The sequence below is a fragment of the Halichoeres trimaculatus genome, unplaced genomic scaffold, assembly GCF_033239565.1.
Source record: "Halichoeres trimaculatus isolate MK-OKI-2021-1 unplaced genomic scaffold, fHalTri1.1 fHalTri1_scaffold_13, whole genome shotgun sequence".
NCBI lineage: Eukaryota > Metazoa > Chordata > Actinopteri > Labriformes > Labridae > Halichoeres > Halichoeres trimaculatus.
Window position 1 is genome coordinate 14,624,002 of NW_027437191.1, and position 17,514 is coordinate 14,641,515.

The 17,514-nt window shown below is 39.2% G+C and overlaps 2 protein-coding genes across 2 annotated transcripts; one reads left to right on the plus strand and one right to left on the minus strand.

Moving 5' to 3' along the window:
- Window positions 1-1,394: 1,394 nt before the first annotated feature.
- LOC141802103 (sterile alpha motif domain-containing protein 15-like) lies at window positions 1,395-4,049 on the minus strand. The gene is made up of 3 exons (XM_074685521.1): window positions 3,807-4,049; window positions 3,612-3,710; window positions 1,395-2,641 (listed from the first exon to the last, which is right to left on the minus strand). Exons 1-3 carry the CDS (start codon window positions 3,891-3,893, stop codon window positions 2,474-2,476), a joined length of 354 nt encoding a protein of 117 aa, XP_074541622.1. The 5' UTR covers window positions 3,894-4,049; the 3' UTR covers window positions 1,395-2,473.
- Window positions 4,050-4,231: 182 nt separating this feature from the next.
- Window positions 4,232-17,251, plus strand: LOC141801848 (methylmalonate-semialdehyde/malonate-semialdehyde dehydrogenase [acylating], mitochondrial-like). Its single transcript, XM_074685151.1, has 12 exons — window positions 4,232-4,469; window positions 4,759-4,800; window positions 9,011-9,085; window positions 9,521-9,682; window positions 10,098-10,176; window positions 12,444-12,746; window positions 13,027-13,148; window positions 13,442-13,631; window positions 13,766-13,947; window positions 14,873-15,052; window positions 16,108-16,206; window positions 16,294-17,251. The coding sequence occupies exons 1-12, from the start codon at window positions 4,431-4,433 to the stop codon at window positions 16,396-16,398; spliced, it is 1,578 nt and encodes a 525-aa protein (XP_074541252.1). The 5' UTR covers window positions 4,232-4,430; the 3' UTR covers window positions 16,399-17,251.
- Window positions 17,252-17,514: the final 263 nt, after the last annotated feature.

Genomic DNA, 17,514 nt, shown 5'->3' on the forward strand with positions numbered 1-17,514 from the left:
TGCAATGATCCTGAGGCCTTCTGTGTTGCTTTGTGAAGTATCTTCTATGTTGTGCATAAGTATATACAAAGCAGACTCAGGGGGTTGTTTTTCCCACATAACAGTAACCCCTCACTGCCCCCAGAGACCCCTGGCATTTTGAAATAGAGTTGTTTGGTTGTCATACACAGAGTTACCCTGAGGACTTCTGCACCTGATCAATAGCTCAATCTAGTTACTACTCATTCAATTAAGATCAATGAGAAGAAGTGGTTCAAGGTAGGTCAGTATTATACAGAACGACAAGAGTTTTTTATGCTGTTAACTATTTAGTTTGAGTGTCCAAAAATCTTTTAAGTGGATCAGGTTTTCAGCATTTGTATAAAAAAAGCAATCTTACAAATGTATAATGTACAGAAAACACTGAGGATAACTGATTTCATGATCAATACTCACCTGGTTGGTAATTTCCTGCTACATTTTTTTATTGAACATCCATTTATCAGAGGCATTTCCTGATCTTGCATTTGTTTTGTTTTTAAACATTTTTTATGGTTTTACATAATTTTTGAAAAGTTCTTGTTTTGCCTGATTTTCAATGATATTTTTAAATATCTTTTAAAATCTGATGACTTCCTGACCTGTCCATTACTGAGCAGTGATGTCAAGACTGTTTCTTGACATCACTGTAAATCAACAAAATCTTATTTCTACAGCTCTAACAAATTTCTCTCAGAGTAGGTCGGGTACATTCTCTTTAAGTGATGCTTTAAGGCAATTTTTTAGAAACAGGACCACACCTCAACCCCACGTGAACCTGGCATTCTCATAAATTCAAACCTATCCCGATCCTTATACATTCTCACACTTAACCCCTGTTTCTTTTCTGTCATCCAAACAGTAGAGCCCCAAGGGTGTTTGTTGTGCTTGAAAGCTGCAGAGGATCCCTTAATAAGTATTCTCAAATTGACAGCAACAAGAAGTTCAATATTTAGAATCATTATTCCAATATAACCAATAAATTTTAGTCAAACTACATCCAGTTGATGGTTGCTCCTTGGTAGTTAGTTTTATTCACCCACTAGTGAGCAATCTTGGCAGCATTAAACAGAAAAAAGTCTTTTAAAGAGGCAGAAACCTCGAACAGAACCAGACTCATGGTTTGGATTTCATTTGCTATAACTGAATATTCTGGCAAAAGCTTACAAATTCAAATTCAAAATAAGCTTTATTGGCAAGAAGTTTTTTAATTAATTAATTTATTTTTAAACATGTTGCCTAAACCTGTGTACAAATAGAAGGACCAAGAATAAAACACATCAACAGTTAAACACATATCAAAAACAAAATAGTAATAACATCAATCAAAAAATAAATAAAAAAATAATGATATACAAAATCTAAACTAACAGTGATCTATATTTACATGAACATAGGTGATTTCATGTGTACTTTCATAATTAGGGATATCCCACTTGGCATATTTTGCCCCCAAAATTGATACGTTTTTATCTACTGATACCTAGTCCTGATCTGATACTTGAGTTTGCAGTGATAAAATTTACTGAAAAGGTAAAGAGGAGGCAGCATACTTTTTTATTTTGTGTTTTCAAAAAATGATTGGTAAAAAACCCAGCTAAAATATGTTTTGAGCTTATTAATTCCAATAAACTTCAGGTAGTTTTGATGTTAAAGTAATCTTATCTATTTTACATGCTCTGCTGTAAGAGGTATTATGAATTTGTGTGCATGCCTTACGACACAGTTAAATCCAAGGTTGACCTGAAGACAACTCTCACGAGACAGTGTGAGACTACAAACATAAATATTAGACACTAACACAACTTTCTCATGATTTTCCTCCTGTTACTAAAAGTGTTTATTTTGCCACAAACCGCCATTACAACTTAAACCAACCTGAATGATCTTAAACTCTAAAGTAAAGGACAATTCGTTTAAATCACTATGCATGTTGTTCTGTACAGCTCCAGTGAGTCGGAATGTGAAACGAAAAGCCAGAACCTTTTTTTCCTCTTAAAGTCCAAAGTAAGCCCACATAGCTATCATTACAACACAGCGCTGCTGACCGGTCTCACTCTTGCTCTAGTTTCTGCTCACTTGACATGTGCTTCAACTATCAGCAGCTCGCTCGGCTATGTCTGTATGGCATGCCATGCAAAGTAATGTTAGCAGCTCAAGGATTAGGCCAGAAAACTTATACAACTGTTTAATATGTCCAATCTCATAATTCTGGCTGGTATTGAACCGGTACTGATACTGATTATTGGATCTCAGCATCCCTGTGAATAATGGTAGAACATGGCAGAAAGTGGCAATAAGAACAATGCTAATAATATCAGCACCACTGTTTATGGTCGATTATAGAGCTTTATAGCACAGTGGGAGTCTCAGTGTAAGAAGTCAATTTACGATGCAAAACCACACATTGTTTTCTGGACATTTTCAGTAATGTGATTTACATTTATTCTTATGCCTATCGCCCAGGAAACTGGTGGTTAAAGATGAGGCTGTCTGCCTGTTCACCTGTCCGGCTCTTCCTCTCCAGGAACAGGCCCATGTGGTCCCGTGGAGGGTCAGCGATGCTGGAACTCCACGGGGTCTCTGTGATCCCAAGGAGCTCTCGCACATGAGCAGAGATGACCTGCAGGATGCACAGCAGGGTTCAATCCTTTGATAAAGTGGATGTTTACGACATCTAACCTCCATTTGATAAGGCAGTCACTCTTGGAGTGAGAGTTTCTCCTCTTTGACGGAGATCTGGCATCATAGGAGAATAATCTGACAGAGTTACAACCCCAGAAAACAAATAGATCAAAGTGTTAGAGGCTAAACAACTATATCATCTTCTCTAAACAGAGATTCTTAACTGAGTCTGCCTGTCTGTTGATATGTGGTTTGATGCTCCTGCACTGAGGCAGCACTGAATACATACAAGCGCTTCCAGCCAATTTAGCTGTGACCTCAGGGAGCGATAAGAAAAACACTGCTTTCACTGTAAACAGTGTATATGTGTTACATCTGATCTGAGGTGTCTGCGGGCAGTGATGCTCAGTTACAATGCACAATTTAATTGGATGTCACACCACTCAAAGAAAAGAGTGTAGAGGTGCCAAGCAGGATGTGCAACAGAGTTGGCATAGACTAGACAACATTTATTTTAGTGCTTGCAGCCCACTTAGAGCTCACTGAGATGTTTGGTGTACAGTGCTGGGTTCTTTTCTCTGTCCGTTTTTATTTATCATTTTCATTTGTTATTAATCGATAAAGCCCCACATCATTTGATTACAGACTAAAATAATTCACAACAAAGCCCTGGTATGTGTAGTTGTAGAATCAGGGCACTTAAATAAGGATCACTTCTCAGGATTTAAATAGAAGACAAACTTGCTTAAAAAAACAAGTTGTTTCAGCACCAGATGGTGAGGGCAGGTTACGCAGAGTACAGTGGTTTCAACAATAGCATCATTATCGTGGTGCTACTCAGCCTGTTGAAACTTCTTTGAACATTGTGTGAGACTCCATCTTTGATATGTAAACAAGTCCCCGTAGTGACATCAATCCCTTTTTGAAGGTTAGAATCAAAAACTGCAGCTCCTCACTCTTCCTTATACCTGCATGTCTTTAAAATCTGTGATTCCAAGTCTTGGCAGGTAGATGCAGTTCACATAAATGAGCTTTCTCCCGGTGATGAGGTTATCCATGAAACATGCCTGCAATAGAAATGAAGAATGAGGTCACAGCTCATGAAGTGTGACAGGAACATATCCTGTTATGATCACTGCTTAGTGAGGTAAATGTTTACCTACTTTATATTGGGGAAATCCTAAAGACTCAATCCATCTTGCAACATCAGAGCAACTCCAATGTAGAAACTCCATGTTGCCTGTAAGCATGTTGCCATGGAAACTGTTACCTGTCGAAAAGTGTTTCTTTCACATCTAAAAGTAAAATCTGTCAAGAAATAAAGCTTGTCGAAAAGCGAAAATCCGCAGTGGGTGTAGGAATTCAAAGACCGAATGGAAAGTACACGAACAAAAGTAACCGAAGCTGGTTTTTTTTTAGGTTTAATAAGCAAAAGAAACGGCACTTCTTTCTGTTTGTAGAAACATCCAATCAGATTGTTTTATTTTAGGGCGGTTTGTTAATTGGGCGCACTGATTGGCTTTTAAACCAAGTATGACCCGCCCAAAATGGATGGAAACAGCGAATACTGCCGCGCGAGACTCTGACAGATCAACAAAGTATGTGGATCGGTCTCAGCCGCTAAAAATCAAAGCTCCAGCTTTTGCAGATCGAATTTCAACGCAGCATTATATCCCACTGTCCCACGCTCTGCTACATTACTGCTAGCCGAAGTTGTCTTTGCGCTCCTGTTTCGTGGGTCGGCTGAAGGGCTTTGGAGCAGGGAAACAGAAACCTGACCATTCACAATGGCAGCAGTTCTCCTTCGGTCCTTTTTGGCAAAGAAGGTATAAACAAAAATTGCATTCAAGTTTTTTACGAATCAGTTGGCTTCTGTTTGACGCCCATGCAACTCAAGTAGCTAACAAGCTCAGCTGCTAGCTAAGTCGTTGCCTAACATACACGTTTCACGCAACCTCACGACCCTCCACTTACTCTGCGGAGGTATTTAATATTGATATGCAATCAGTGTTTGACAAGTAAGCGCAGATCCATTTGCATCAGCTGAGCAGGAGTGGACAGTGAGTTTCATGTGTTTGATAGTTGCATTAATGCTGTGATCTTTATTTATTGCAGGCTCCCTTCCAGCTTGGTCGTTGTTACTCCACGTCCACTGTGGTAAGAGCCCCCAACGACCAACTTTATTAACTTAGTGAGGAGTTGAGAGTCCACATGTTGTAGTGTTGTTGTTGCGCTGTTTTGTTCAGCACACAGGTGTCTTTCATAATTTGAGACCCCCTCAACGAAACTTCTTTCCTGCGACACTTTTATCATTTGATTAGTAGGCCCTCAAAATACCAAATCAACAGCATATTTTCTTAACATGTTAACAAAGTTTTAGATAAAATCCTATTTTTTTGTTGTGGTTAATAAAAGTTAGGACGTAACGGCAATATCAGTATCATAATACTTCGAACAACTTCTTTATCAGTCGGTAAAACTGATGCCTCAGCATGGGCTTCAAAGGCAAACCATTTGAGACCATTTGTATGAACATTAACTGTTTTCAATTTATTAATTTTAGGTAACAGAGAAGAAAATAAGCACCATGCAGCTGAGTGTAAAGGTTTTTATTGACTGGTCTAAAGATTAAGTTTGAGTTGAATGTTTTACACTAAATGACCGCAGCATGAGATTTATTTTAACCAGAAAATCAATTTAAAACTATTTTTTTATGTCCAGAGCAAGATCAGATTGTTCACAGAAGTAGCTATGATAAAGATTACCCCAACGTTTTTCACAGGAGCTTTGAATTATCTTCTAGACGATGGGCCATATGATTCCTGATGCTAGGTTCCTGCGTGCTATACATCTAACAGACAAGCCCTTCACCGCTATAACTTACATGAAGTTTAGTGACATCTTATAATCAGTTTAAAATGGGAAATCTTAATGTTTCCTAAAAGCAAAATATTGAGACATTTCTTCTGAATGCATGGGTATGTTTTTATTTCTCATGATTTTTGTTTATTTATTTATCAATGTCTGGATAAATCTCTGGAAAGCACATGGCTGACCTTTCCTGCCTGGTCCATTTATTGGTCTTTACAAACTATGTTTTCAGATTCTGTTTATCATGGCATATTTATTCAGCTGGTTATAATTTAGCAAGGCAGCTCTCCCTATTAAGATTTTGCACTAACCACAGCATAAAAGGGTGATATTAAATCAAAGAAAATGCACTTAGACTTTCAGGCACAGAATTTGTGAAAGCATAAATCCAAACAACCCATAACCCAAATTTCTCTTTTGAATTTTAATGTACTACTACTTTTACAAAGATGGAAGCGTCTAAACAAATGTAGGCGTAAATCGTTGCACCATTTTTGCCATTAAAAAGTTTCTCAATTAAAAAACTGCTAGACTTTATTAGCTTTAATGTGAGACTGGAAGCATCTCATGAATATACTTGCACACAACAAATTTGACCGTGAATTATGAAAACCTTTCTGAGCAGCCCATTAGCTACAATCAAAACTTAATTAGTTTTGAGGCCTTTTAGAGAAATGTGTGCTCCAAATGTACCTACTTTTAATTTTCTCTTCTGGCTCTGTCTTTTTGCCAGTTGCAACCATTGTTACTTGGGTTGCGCATACTGCTGCCATGACCAAAACCACCCCCTGCCTGAGGCTTTGTTGCCTCTCGTTGGAACAGGCCTTCAAAAATAAAAGACCTAACTGCCTACAGATGCGTCCAACTGTGATTTGGAAAAGAAAGTGGTAAAACATAAAAGTTAACCATAAGAAAGAATTGCTTTTTTAACGTCTTGTATTATCGTAAGAGCAAAACAACAAAAACTATCATATTTACAGTTTTAACAATGCCCCCCTTTTGTCCTCCTCCTTTTTTCTCAGCTGTCTTTCACTTTTACACATAATCAACATAGTTGACAATGGGCTTTCTGAAGCCTTGTACACACGTAGCCAGGTATTTTCAAAAATAAAGACCCCCCTCATTCGTTTTCAGAAATACTTTAGCCCACACGCATCGGGCAAATTCGCTGGTTAGTGTGGCTTGAAGCATGCAAAACCCATAGTGAGTAGTGTTTTTCTGACTTAAAACCCTTGCTATCCAATCAGAAATCAGAATGAACCCGCGTCATTCAGCTGTGATGTTTGAGAATCAAAAACTTTGTTTCCCACCGTCTACACAAAACCACAAGATCAGAGTTTTCCGAAATCTTCACTTTGGCTGGAGTTCTCAGAAAACATCCTTTCAGGGACATAAAACTGTGGTGTCATGTGGATGACAGGGCTAAACATATAAAAATGTATGCAGTTTCCCAAATACCTGGCTATGTGTGGACATGGCCTAGGTGATTCAAAAAAAACTCTTGCATTTGCAAATAATAATCTTGTCTCAAATTGTGTATAATAAAAAACAAGATTTGTATTTGTAATTGTGATTTCCTGTATATCTGTCCTGATCTTACAGGACCAGATAGATGTACAGCATGTAGAAGTCCCTGTTACAACACAACGTTGGCTGACAAAGTTTAGCAGTGAGAAGAGAGATCTTCATCTGCTTCTTCTTCTCTTGAAATCGATTCCTTGGATTAAATTTGTAGTAATGGCAGACACTGGAGCTGAACTGGCAAAAAGGAGAAGAAAAGAGGAGCAGAAGAAAGCTGAGAAAGAAATGTGAGAGTGATAGAGCACAGGCTTAGCTGTTTGTGATAATGTTCATTCCAACCCACATGCAGCAGTTATTCTGCAGTGGTCTGTTCAAACTTGAGAGTCTATCAATAAAATGATGAGTGAGGTCATGTTAGCGCTGAGGTTGTAAACTACGGTACAAACTGAGTTTACAAAGTTTACTTGTTGTCACGTTTAAATATAGCACTACATAATCATTAACATGCATCACCTTGCCACTTTATATCTGCTAAAAAGTTGTCTTGAACAAAAAACAAAAGAAGTGTTAAAAAAAAAAAAAAAAAAAGATCTACTCTCCATTCATTTGTTGCAAAACAAACACACGCCTCAGTGAGAGCTACCTCCGCATGATGACAGTTGCTTTTCAAGTGCTAACAGTAGCTTTCCCAGAAAGTCAACACAGCCCCTTTAAGCAGAAACATGTCTATACCAGCTCAAGCTATAAAACTTAAAGTAGAGCCAAGATTAAAGTTGAAAAGAAATGAGAAGAAAAACCCCATGTTGAAATGCTGATGTAAACAAAGTGGTAAAATGAGAAAACGATGAAAAGTGAAGAGGGAGGGGTAAATGAAGTAATTTTGGTGAGTGTATGTGTTAGATGTGCATCGATCGATCAGTGACAATTTCCTTAATTTTGGGAGATCGGTGATTGGTCCATCCTTACATATGAAACTGATCTTATATACCTCTGGCAAGGTCTGACAGCCAACTAGTGCTGCACGATTTGGGGAAAAGGTGCGATTTGTGATTAGGTGGACAATATTGCGATTGCGATTGTGCTTGCGATTAAATAAAAAAAGTTGTGTCATGATGAGTCTACAGACTTGCTTGGTTATCATGGAGAAAAATCTGAATTGCATGTGCTGACATTGCGATTGCGATTGCGATAATCGTGCAGCCCTACAGCCAACCATTGTTGTCTTTTGCTGTGAGACCTAAAACTCAGGACACTTTATTGGTTGTTTAAGTTAAAAAATAAGGAGTGTATTGTTTCACAGGTGTTGTTCAATGATTTTCAATAGAATAAGATTGGAACATTGAAGGAATATGTCGTCAGTTATAAAAAATGTAAAATAATAATAATAATAATGTAAAATCGGTATTGGCAGGTCCGGCTTTTTAAAGATCAGTGATTGCCAGAAAATTGTGATCCGTGTACCCCTAGTATGTGTGCATAAACACATGCGATGGCTGTGGTTGCAAGAGGTTATATACAGAAAGAGGTTTGTGAAGTTTAAGAGTGAAATATATAACATAACATTTAAGAGTTTGTGGGTTTGAATCCCTTCACTGTGTTAGTGCAGAGATTTCAGAGTTTAGTCTTTCTGTATGTAAGTGCCTTTTTGGCTGTTTTTAAAATCACTCCTCTTTTGCTAATTGCATTGTTGAGGCAAATGAAAGTGAGCTACAAATAAGAAACCAGCTCTTGTACGGTAGCCATACTGAATACTATCACCATCTCTTTTAACACACAACCATACTCAGAAGCTTCCTAGAATTACTTTGTAGAGTTGAATGGAAAGCCAGCTTCTGAAGTAGGAGACTGTCTCATGTATTAACTCCTTATAAAGTGATTGTATATGCTGCTGTAATGTATGGATGTCCTTGATTAACTCTGTTTGGATGTAACCAGGAAGGCCTGGAGTAAATGATATGCCTCTGTTATCCTCCAGCCCACCACCAAGCTGTTCATTGACGGCAAGTTCGTCGAGTCCAACACCTCTGAATGGCTTGACATCCACAACCCTGTAAGTACTCGCAGATGAACTACATCCAACCTGTGAAGAGGCTGTAGTAATAAAAGCTCTGACATCATGTGGCTGCAAATAACCAGTGCAAGCTTGTAGTAGTAACTTATAATCGTTTGCAGGAGGAAAATAACTCTGGTTGCTTAATTTGCAAAGCAGGATAAATCAGGGTCCAGTCTGCGCTCAGCCAGCTGTGTTTTATTTTTGTCCTGAAGCCCAGTCCTGCTGTAGTTCAGCTTGACAACTGTAAGTGTCTGCCTAAGCAAGGATTGGTGAGAAAAGCATGCAGAAAACAGCCACCACGTTCAATAACAAACCTGTTAAGGACAGAAAACAAACATTTGATTATTTGTATGAATGCATTAATGACAGCATCAGTCTGTAACTGATCCTGCTCCAAGTCAAACTGTCTGTATCGTGTCTTTTTCTCCTCAGGCCACTAATGAGGTGGTGGGACGAGTTCCCAAAGCTACACAGACGGAGATGCTGGCAGCTGCAGATTCCTGCTCCAGAGCCTTCCAGTCCTGGTCTGAGACCTCCATCCTCAGCAGGCAACAGATCTTCCTGCGCTACCAGCAGCTCATCAAGGACAACATTGTAAGGAGATCTGTGTGTTTAATGGTTATATGAGAACTAAAGGTAGTTAAAAAAAACCCCAAAATATTTAGTTTTGCTTTTTTCTGCTGGTTATTTTCATTGTTAAAGGATTATTGTTTTGTTCAAACATAGTTTATAAGCTTAACAGGAATTTCTTGGACTGAAATTTTCTTAACTCTCTGTCCAACCAACACCTGAACCCAGTGACAGATGATGAAGAGGAGCAGCTAATTCAAATTTAAGAAATCAAACAAATGTTTTATTTGTGTGCTTGTAAAATTGACTAAAGCTCTCAATCATTACCTAAAAAAGTGAAACTTCTTGTATCAGCTTATCAGTGAATCATTGCAGCTTTTAAAAAATCTTGTTTCTTCACTGATGCATTAAATTTAAAATTCTCTTTTTAATATTTCAGAAAGAACTGGCTAAAATAATCACCTTGGAGCAGGGCAAAACCCTTGCTGATGCAGAGGGCGATGTATTCAGAGGACTTCGTAAGTAAACCATAGATCCCCTGCTGTGCTGCGGGGTTTTGATGTCCTGATTAGATTAGAGTGCAGGTGAATATACAGCAGGGATCAGATTCCCCTGCTCAAACTGATGTCTGTAGTCTCTGTATCTCTTGATGAAAAGTCTGCGTCTTTGGCAACCCTTTGTTCCTCTGCCTGAGTGAGCTGAGTGGCTGCAGGATGTCAATTATCTGCGTGAAACCCAACACTATTCTCACTTTTAAATTAATAATGGGGCAAGGGTTATTTTTTGGCCATATTGGCGTACAGAGGCTTTCAGAGTGTCTAATTATAGCACAACAATGGCCAAAGAAATGGTATCCCTGCAGTGAACATTGTTGAGTCTTTATTTTAGCAGGAGCTTCAGCTTTTAGTTGCATTTCTATATAAAGATAATTTAAGTGCACCTTCGCCTCCTCTCTGATGTGTACATGTTCACTTTGGCAAATGAGCATGAAAAGCATGTTGAGAAATTAAAAGAGCCGTACACACTTCAAGTCAGTGAAGATGTATTCTTGTTATTCCAGGATGGAGCTGCCAGAGTTTATTTGTTCTTGGTAGAGCTCCCAGTTTGGGGATGCCCGAGTTATTCTGGCAGACGCACTCATAAACTTATCAGCTGAAAGTCAGGCTACATCTGCAGGTGTGCTGCCAACATGAGAGATTTCCCACAGTGCTGGGACCAATGATGCATGAAGACTTCAATGCTTCTATTACAGTTCATTCATGGGTTGAATTAACACTCACACATAATTATTTAATTAATCTATTACAATTTCTAGAGGTGCCTCTATTAATTTTTATTGTTCCATATTGTTAAACTCTGTTTTTATTATTTACTTGGCTTATTTTTTCACTTTGTCCTGAAGAAGTTACAACAGCCATTATAGCTGAGATAACATTTAGTGTGATGCATCTCCTCAGTCTGTACAGTGTCATCGTAAAACTGAGGAAAACAGAACTAGGGCTGAAGTAATCCCTCCAATAATTTGAATAGCCCTATTACAAAAAAATGATCGAGGAATTTTAGGGATGGGAATCGAAAACTGGTTCCTGTTGAGAATCGATAAGAAATGTTTCAATCCATCAATATCATTAGCCTTTGTTCTTAATGATTCCCTTATCAATTCTTTACATTGTGCCAGAGTTGACTAGTCTGCTGCAGCTATCTTAGCTTAGCAGTTAGATAACATTTCCCAAGAAAACTCTGATTCAGGATTTTCAGCTTGAAGTTTTACTGAAGAACCGACTTCATAAAGAAGTGTACATTACTCTCTCTCAGGAGATTCATATTCAGTACATTCAAAATGGCATAAATCACCTTATTTACTTAAATAACAAAATAGCAAAATAGGGAAACTGCACTGATATGCTAGCAGTTAGCATACATCAGTATAACTTCAGCTTCAGAATAGAATTTTAACTTTCATCACAGAAACATATCACATCAACTCTTTGTAAAAAAATACTGAGAATTTCAAATGTCAAAAGCTAACAGGCTAATGAAAGGCTCATTGCTGACTTCATAACTACAGATAGCTTCCAAACAGCTTAAACCATTGCAATAACCACTTTGAGACACTAGATGGACTACTTGTTGTTGACACAGAAAACCTGTAAAGCTACTTTTTGTACCAAGAAAAGTCACAACAGGAATTGATAAGGGATTCAATCAAGAATCAAGGGCATTGGTATTGACAAAATCTTATCAATTCCCATCCCTAAGGAATTTCCTGCGCTTCAAGGAATCGTTTTAAGATCAAAGAGTGGTAGTTATGTATTATTCCTGGTTAAAATGTCCCACATCTAGTCAGATTACATTGAGTTTTAAATATATCACCCAAAATCACTTGTTTCCCCACAAGTAATAAACCAATTTTCATTTGAAAAATAATTGCTCCTTAACCACACAGAAACGTGTTTTATCCAATTACTCGATAGAATTTTCCAGTGGAATACTCGATTACTAAAATATTCGATAGCTGCAGCCCTAAACAGAACATGAATGCAGATATGTATGAATACAGGTATACACATCAGAAGGATGGTTAGGAGAAGTACGTAAACTTCTCCCTCAGCTGCTGCGAATGAAAAGCATTTTCTTTAAGCATGTGCTGATTAAATGAGCAGGAGTTAAAGAAAAATGTTTGCAATTCAAATCCACGTTGTTCCAAAGACCTGTTTAATTTGTAATCTGCATCCTCAGCATTGTTTACTATTCATCATCCTGTGTCCTCTTCTTCACCCCTCAGAGGTGGTTGAACACGCCTGCAGCATTACCTCCCTCATGCTGGGTGAGACCTTACCTTCCATCACCAAGGACATGGACACTTACACCTACCGCCTGCCCATTGGCGTCTGCGCTGGCATCGCCCCTTTTAACTTCCCCGCCATGATCCCCCTGTGGATGTTCCCCATTGGCATGGTATGTGGCAACACCTACCTGATGAAGCCCTCTGAACGGGTCCCAGGATGCACCATGCTCCTTGCCAAAATGCTCCAGGACGCTGGGGCACCAGATGGTACGCTCAACATCATCCACGGTCAGCACGCAGGTGAGTGCCTGTCTCCATGTGCATTCAGAAAAACACAATCTGTGTGTATAATAGGCAGTGGGTAAAGGTCCAAGGATGATTCAAACACTCATCACATACCCCCGGCAGTATGGAGGTAGGAAATTTCCATCGTGTGCACAGCCTATAAGTGTAAGTTATTCTAAAGCGTTCCAGACAACAGGATTTGAATCACTGGATCTGACCCTTTGTGTTTCACTCTGCACCCAAAGGATGTGTTACAGATAAAGAGGGTTTTAAATCTGTTTTTATCTTTGTGTAGCTGTGAACTTCATCTGTGACCATCCCTCCATCAAAGCCATCAGCTTTGTGGGCTCCAACTCGGCAGGCGAGTACATCTACGAGCGGGGATCCAAGAACGGCAAGAGAGTGCAGTCCAACATGGTACACCTGAACTCACTGGTTCACTGCAGTTATAACATTATCAGACAACATATATCCTACATCTCGTCAAGCTGGAGTTTCTTTCCATAATGATCCACACATTAAAGTTGTCCCCATATGGACAAAAGCAGACTGTTCACTGCTACTGTTACCAAGACAACACCTAAGTGCTCAGCTGTCGAATGCTGATAGGTGAAACACATGTGATTATAACCGTTCTGCTTCTGTTTGAAGTCCAGCTGTGAAACTGTAGAGAAACCCCACAAAGTAGTGTCCTATATTTTCTGTTTTAGGGTGCCAAAAACCACGGCGTGGTGATGCCTGACGCCAACAAAGAGAACACCCTCAATCAGCTGGTTGGTGCTGCGTTCGGAGCAGCTGGACAGCGCTGTATGGCTCTCTCCACGGCTATTTTTGTAGGAGAGTCTCGTGAGTGGCTCCCAGAGCTAGTGGAGCGCTCTAAGTCACTACGAGTGAACGCAGGTAGCCTCATTGGTCACTTTGTCAGCACAAAAACAACGACTCCAATAAACGCTTTACATTAAATCAGTTCTTTAGCCTTTGTAGCATGGTGTTGCCCTTCAGAGAGATAGATGTGACATGTTTGTGTCCTCAAGGTGATCAGCCAGGAGCAGATGTGGGTCCCTTAATCTCCCCTGAAGCCAGAGCCAGAGTGGAGTATTTGATTCAGAGTGGGGTGGATGAGGGAGCCTCGCTGCTGCTGGATGGGAGAAATGTTACCGTCAAAGGATATGAAAATGGAAACTTTGTAGGACCTACCATCCTGGGAAATGTTCAGGTGAGAGAAAAGAGGCAACATGCAAAATTACACTTTCATCAACCACCAAAAGTATCAAAGAGTTTAGTTTTTATAGTCTTGATGATGCTCTCAATGTCCAAACATTTTAAGATGGAAACATTTTTGTCCTTTTTCGAGTAAGTCATAAGTCTGTAAACTTCTTTCTTAAGTTATTATTCCTGATACTTTTCTAATCATTGAATTAATATAAGCAGTTTTTCTTCCTTCCAAATCGTATGAATATTAAACATTTTAGTCCAAGGCTACATACTGTACTTATTCAAGTCTTATACAGCACATACCATGTGAACCCCTGCTTTACATACCCTTTGGAGTAGCTCTGGAAACATTTGGCTATATTCCAATAACTGTACTCTCTTTGGTGTACCAGAAAAAATGCTCAATACAGGAATGTGAAATCATCTTTGCCAGAAATACTTTGGTATCCCACTGCTGTTTGCACCATGCAATACACAAGACAGCATGTTTTTGACCTGCTGTCCAAGATGCTTTGCAAATCCACAGAGACTCTATATACATCTGTTAAACTCTGCAGATAGTGTTCATTTAATCTCCTCTTCAATTATTTAAAAACAAAAAATTGTGTTTCGAGCTTTAGCCTGCGTTGGATAAGTGAGTCAGATGGTCTCATTTGAGCATTGTGTCCCAGCTGTGTGCATAGACTACTCAAAGTTGTAATCTGTAAAGGCAGCTGCAGGATGTAATGTTATGCATAATGCAGCACTTTAAATGGCGTCTGAAGAATTTAGAGATGAGCACAGGTTGGACCAGCTCTACTGCTCGCCTTCACCCCAAGGAGATTAAGTCATTTTCCAGGTTAAGCAGCTAACGGAAAGTTGGTTTTCACGGTGCTGCTTGATTATCAAAGGAGACCGAGGCGTGATCTTTCCTCTGTTCCTTCCAGCCTAGCATGAAGTGTTACACAGAGGAGATCTTTGGTCCAGTGCTCGTCGTCCTCGAGGCTGACAGTCTGGATGAAGCCATTTCCCTGATCAACAGTAACCCCTATGGCAACGGCACAGCCATCTTCACCACTAATGGAGCCACAGCACGCAAATACACGCATGAGGTGGACGTCGGCCAGGTGAGAGCAGTATTTCCAAAGCTGGGTAACACGGCACAGGAGGAATCCTTCCAGAGAGCTGATGTGTTACATGATTTTCACATTGTTTGTCATGATCCAAAGTGACAGTCACCTTTTTGAGTTTATTTCTGGTCCTCAGTGAGTTACCTGAGAGAGACTTTGATGAGTAAACAGATTTGTGTGGGAGGCGTTCTGTTTCAAAAAGAGGAAACAGACATTGTTCATGTGAAGTGGGAATATTTACTGGTGTGACATGAAAGCTCAGAGGAGAAATGCTATGAAGAATTCATAAAAGTGAAACACCCAGTGCTGATTTTTCTCTTCTACATTTAACGCTTCCTCCTTTATACCCAAGCCTCTTCTGCTTATTCTTTGTGGCATTTAAGTCTTTTAAAACATCAGCGTAGTCTTTCATGTGCACTGAAAGCAAGTTAAGAAGATGTTTTTACAATGATGAATTGTTACAGCAGATAAAACCATTAGATTCAAAATAGATTTGGAAAACAAACTCAAACTGATCCTCTATTTTCTAGCTTTATTACAAAAGTATGTTTTTTTTTTTAACTCAGTATTTACTTTTTTCCAAACAAATAATGAGGAAATAGCAAAGATTCAATACACTGTCTGCCAGATGCCAACTGCCAGCATATAAATTCTTTGGAACAGTCTCAAACCTGCATTAATGTGGAAAAGAGCCAATTTGCAGTAAGTCTGGTCCAGACTGTGTGACAGTGTGATAATGAAGTCTTGTTCCACTGGAGATGATGTACAGTTTCAGATCCGTAGTCTTTCTCAAGCTGATAGATGAGTTTTTAAAAGAGGTTCCTCTGTAAGGATGAATGTCTCCTTCACATTTACTTAGTGGGAGCTCAGAGGAACGCGTTTGTTGAAGATGAAAGCTTTTTTAAATGTCACACTTGACTTTTAAACAAATTGATCCTCAAATTTTAAAGTTTTGTCAAACAAATACACAATGTACAACCTGATCCTTTCTATATTTGTGCCCCTACATTGTCGAGTATAAATTCTTATCCATGTATTTTGTGTTTGAACAGATTGGCGTGAATGTTCCCATCCCTGTCCCCCTCCCCATGTTCTCCTTCACTGGATCCAGAGGCTCATTCAGAGGAGACACCAACTTCTACGGCAAACAGGTGAAAATCACAGCTGTTCAGATCACAAAAAAGGACTTACACATAAACTGGTTTACTGACACAGTACATATGTCTCTTTCTCACCAGGGCATCCAGTTTTACACACAGATCAAGACTGTGACTTCCCAGTGGAAGGCCGAGGATGCCACTGTGACCAGCCCAGCTGTGACCATGCCTACAATGGGACGCTAAGCTAAATTGACAGCACATCCAGCATACACATCACCGACCTCTTATATGCCTTAAGAAGACACCCAAGGAAGGAGCTAGGGAAGAAAAGGTTTATTGTCCTTTTACTGGAAAATATTAGTCAGTGACTGAAAATTTTAGATAACAATGTTTAGCAACCACATAAAACAACTTCAGCCTCATTTGGAGACAAAATGGACTCAAGAAATGTGGTCAGCCTCTTCATGGGTCTGTGACCTCCTTAGTTTCTGTTCTTTTCTCACTGCCTGAACTCTGGTTTAATAATGTTCAGTCATTTCTGGATCTCTGGTGTACTCTGTCATTTTTTAAAAACGGACAATATAAATTAGGTTCAGGGATCGTCTTTGAAGCACTAACGGTAATAGTCTTCCATTGATATCAGCTGTTGGTCTTATCCTTGTATTTTTCATCAGAGCTTTGTTTCAACACCTCAAAAGTTTCCATAAATGGTTCAAATGATGCACTACAGAAAAGACACTCCATCTGTTACCCCTAAAAACTGAAATAATGTTACTGTCCTCTTTATGGATCCTCTCCTGTGAACTGTGCGCTGGGATGGTCTTCAGTGTATCAGATAGCTGTTCATGGTTTTGTACTGTATTGTCTAAGTGATGCTCTTTAGTATCCATGAATGGCATAGATGTTCAATTGCAGTGTTTGAAATGGCAGAGGCTTCACATTGATATATTCTTTATGAACCATTATAAAGGAGTTGTTACAGAACAGCGCGTGCTTGACGTCTTTTCATCCAGTGTAAGTGAGCTTTTTCAAAAGCTGTCCATTTTTCACTCCTTTGTTCGGAGGAGATCGAGTCTGTGGTTCACTGAATAAAGAAGCTGTAATTTGACTGAAATGAATACTGATTTGTTTTGCAATTTAATGTATTGTACATTACACGTAAATATAACTTGATGGTGTGCTGGAGCGGAGAAGGCATAGATCTAAATGCTGCCTAATGAGCCCTACAGATGAGAAGCATATAATAATGTTTGAACTTGACTCATTCTGGTTCAGCAGTGTAACCTATAATTTTTGCTGCTGAAAGCTTCCTGCTGTTTTGACTGCCACTACAATTTAAACACTCGAAACAATGCTGCC

Bases quoted from the DNA above. Each gene is read 5' to 3' on its own strand.
- LOC141802103 (XM_074685521.1), bottom strand. From the start codon at position 3,893: ATGCTTACAGGCAACATGGAGTTTCTACATTGGAGTTGCTCTGATGTT. The intron at 3,711-3,806 runs GTAGGTAAACAT...TTTCTATTGCAG, and splicing joins TAGGATTTCCCCAATATAAA to GCATGTTTCATGGATAACCT. The intron at 2,642-3,611 runs GTATAAGGAAGA...TGCATCCTGCAG, and splicing joins CAGATTTTAAAGACATGCAG to GTCATCTCTGCTCATGTGCG.
- LOC141801848 (XM_074685151.1), top strand. From the start codon at position 4,431: ATGGCAGCAGTTCTCCTTCGGTCCTTTTTGGCAAAGAAG. The intron at 13,948-14,872 runs GTGAGAGAAAAG...TGTTCCTTCCAG, and splicing joins CCATCCTGGGAAATGTTCAG to CCTAGCATGAAGTGTTACAC. The intron at 16,207-16,293 runs GTGAAAATCACA...CTTTCTCACCAG, and splicing joins CCAACTTCTACGGCAAACAG to GGCATCCAGTTTTACACACA.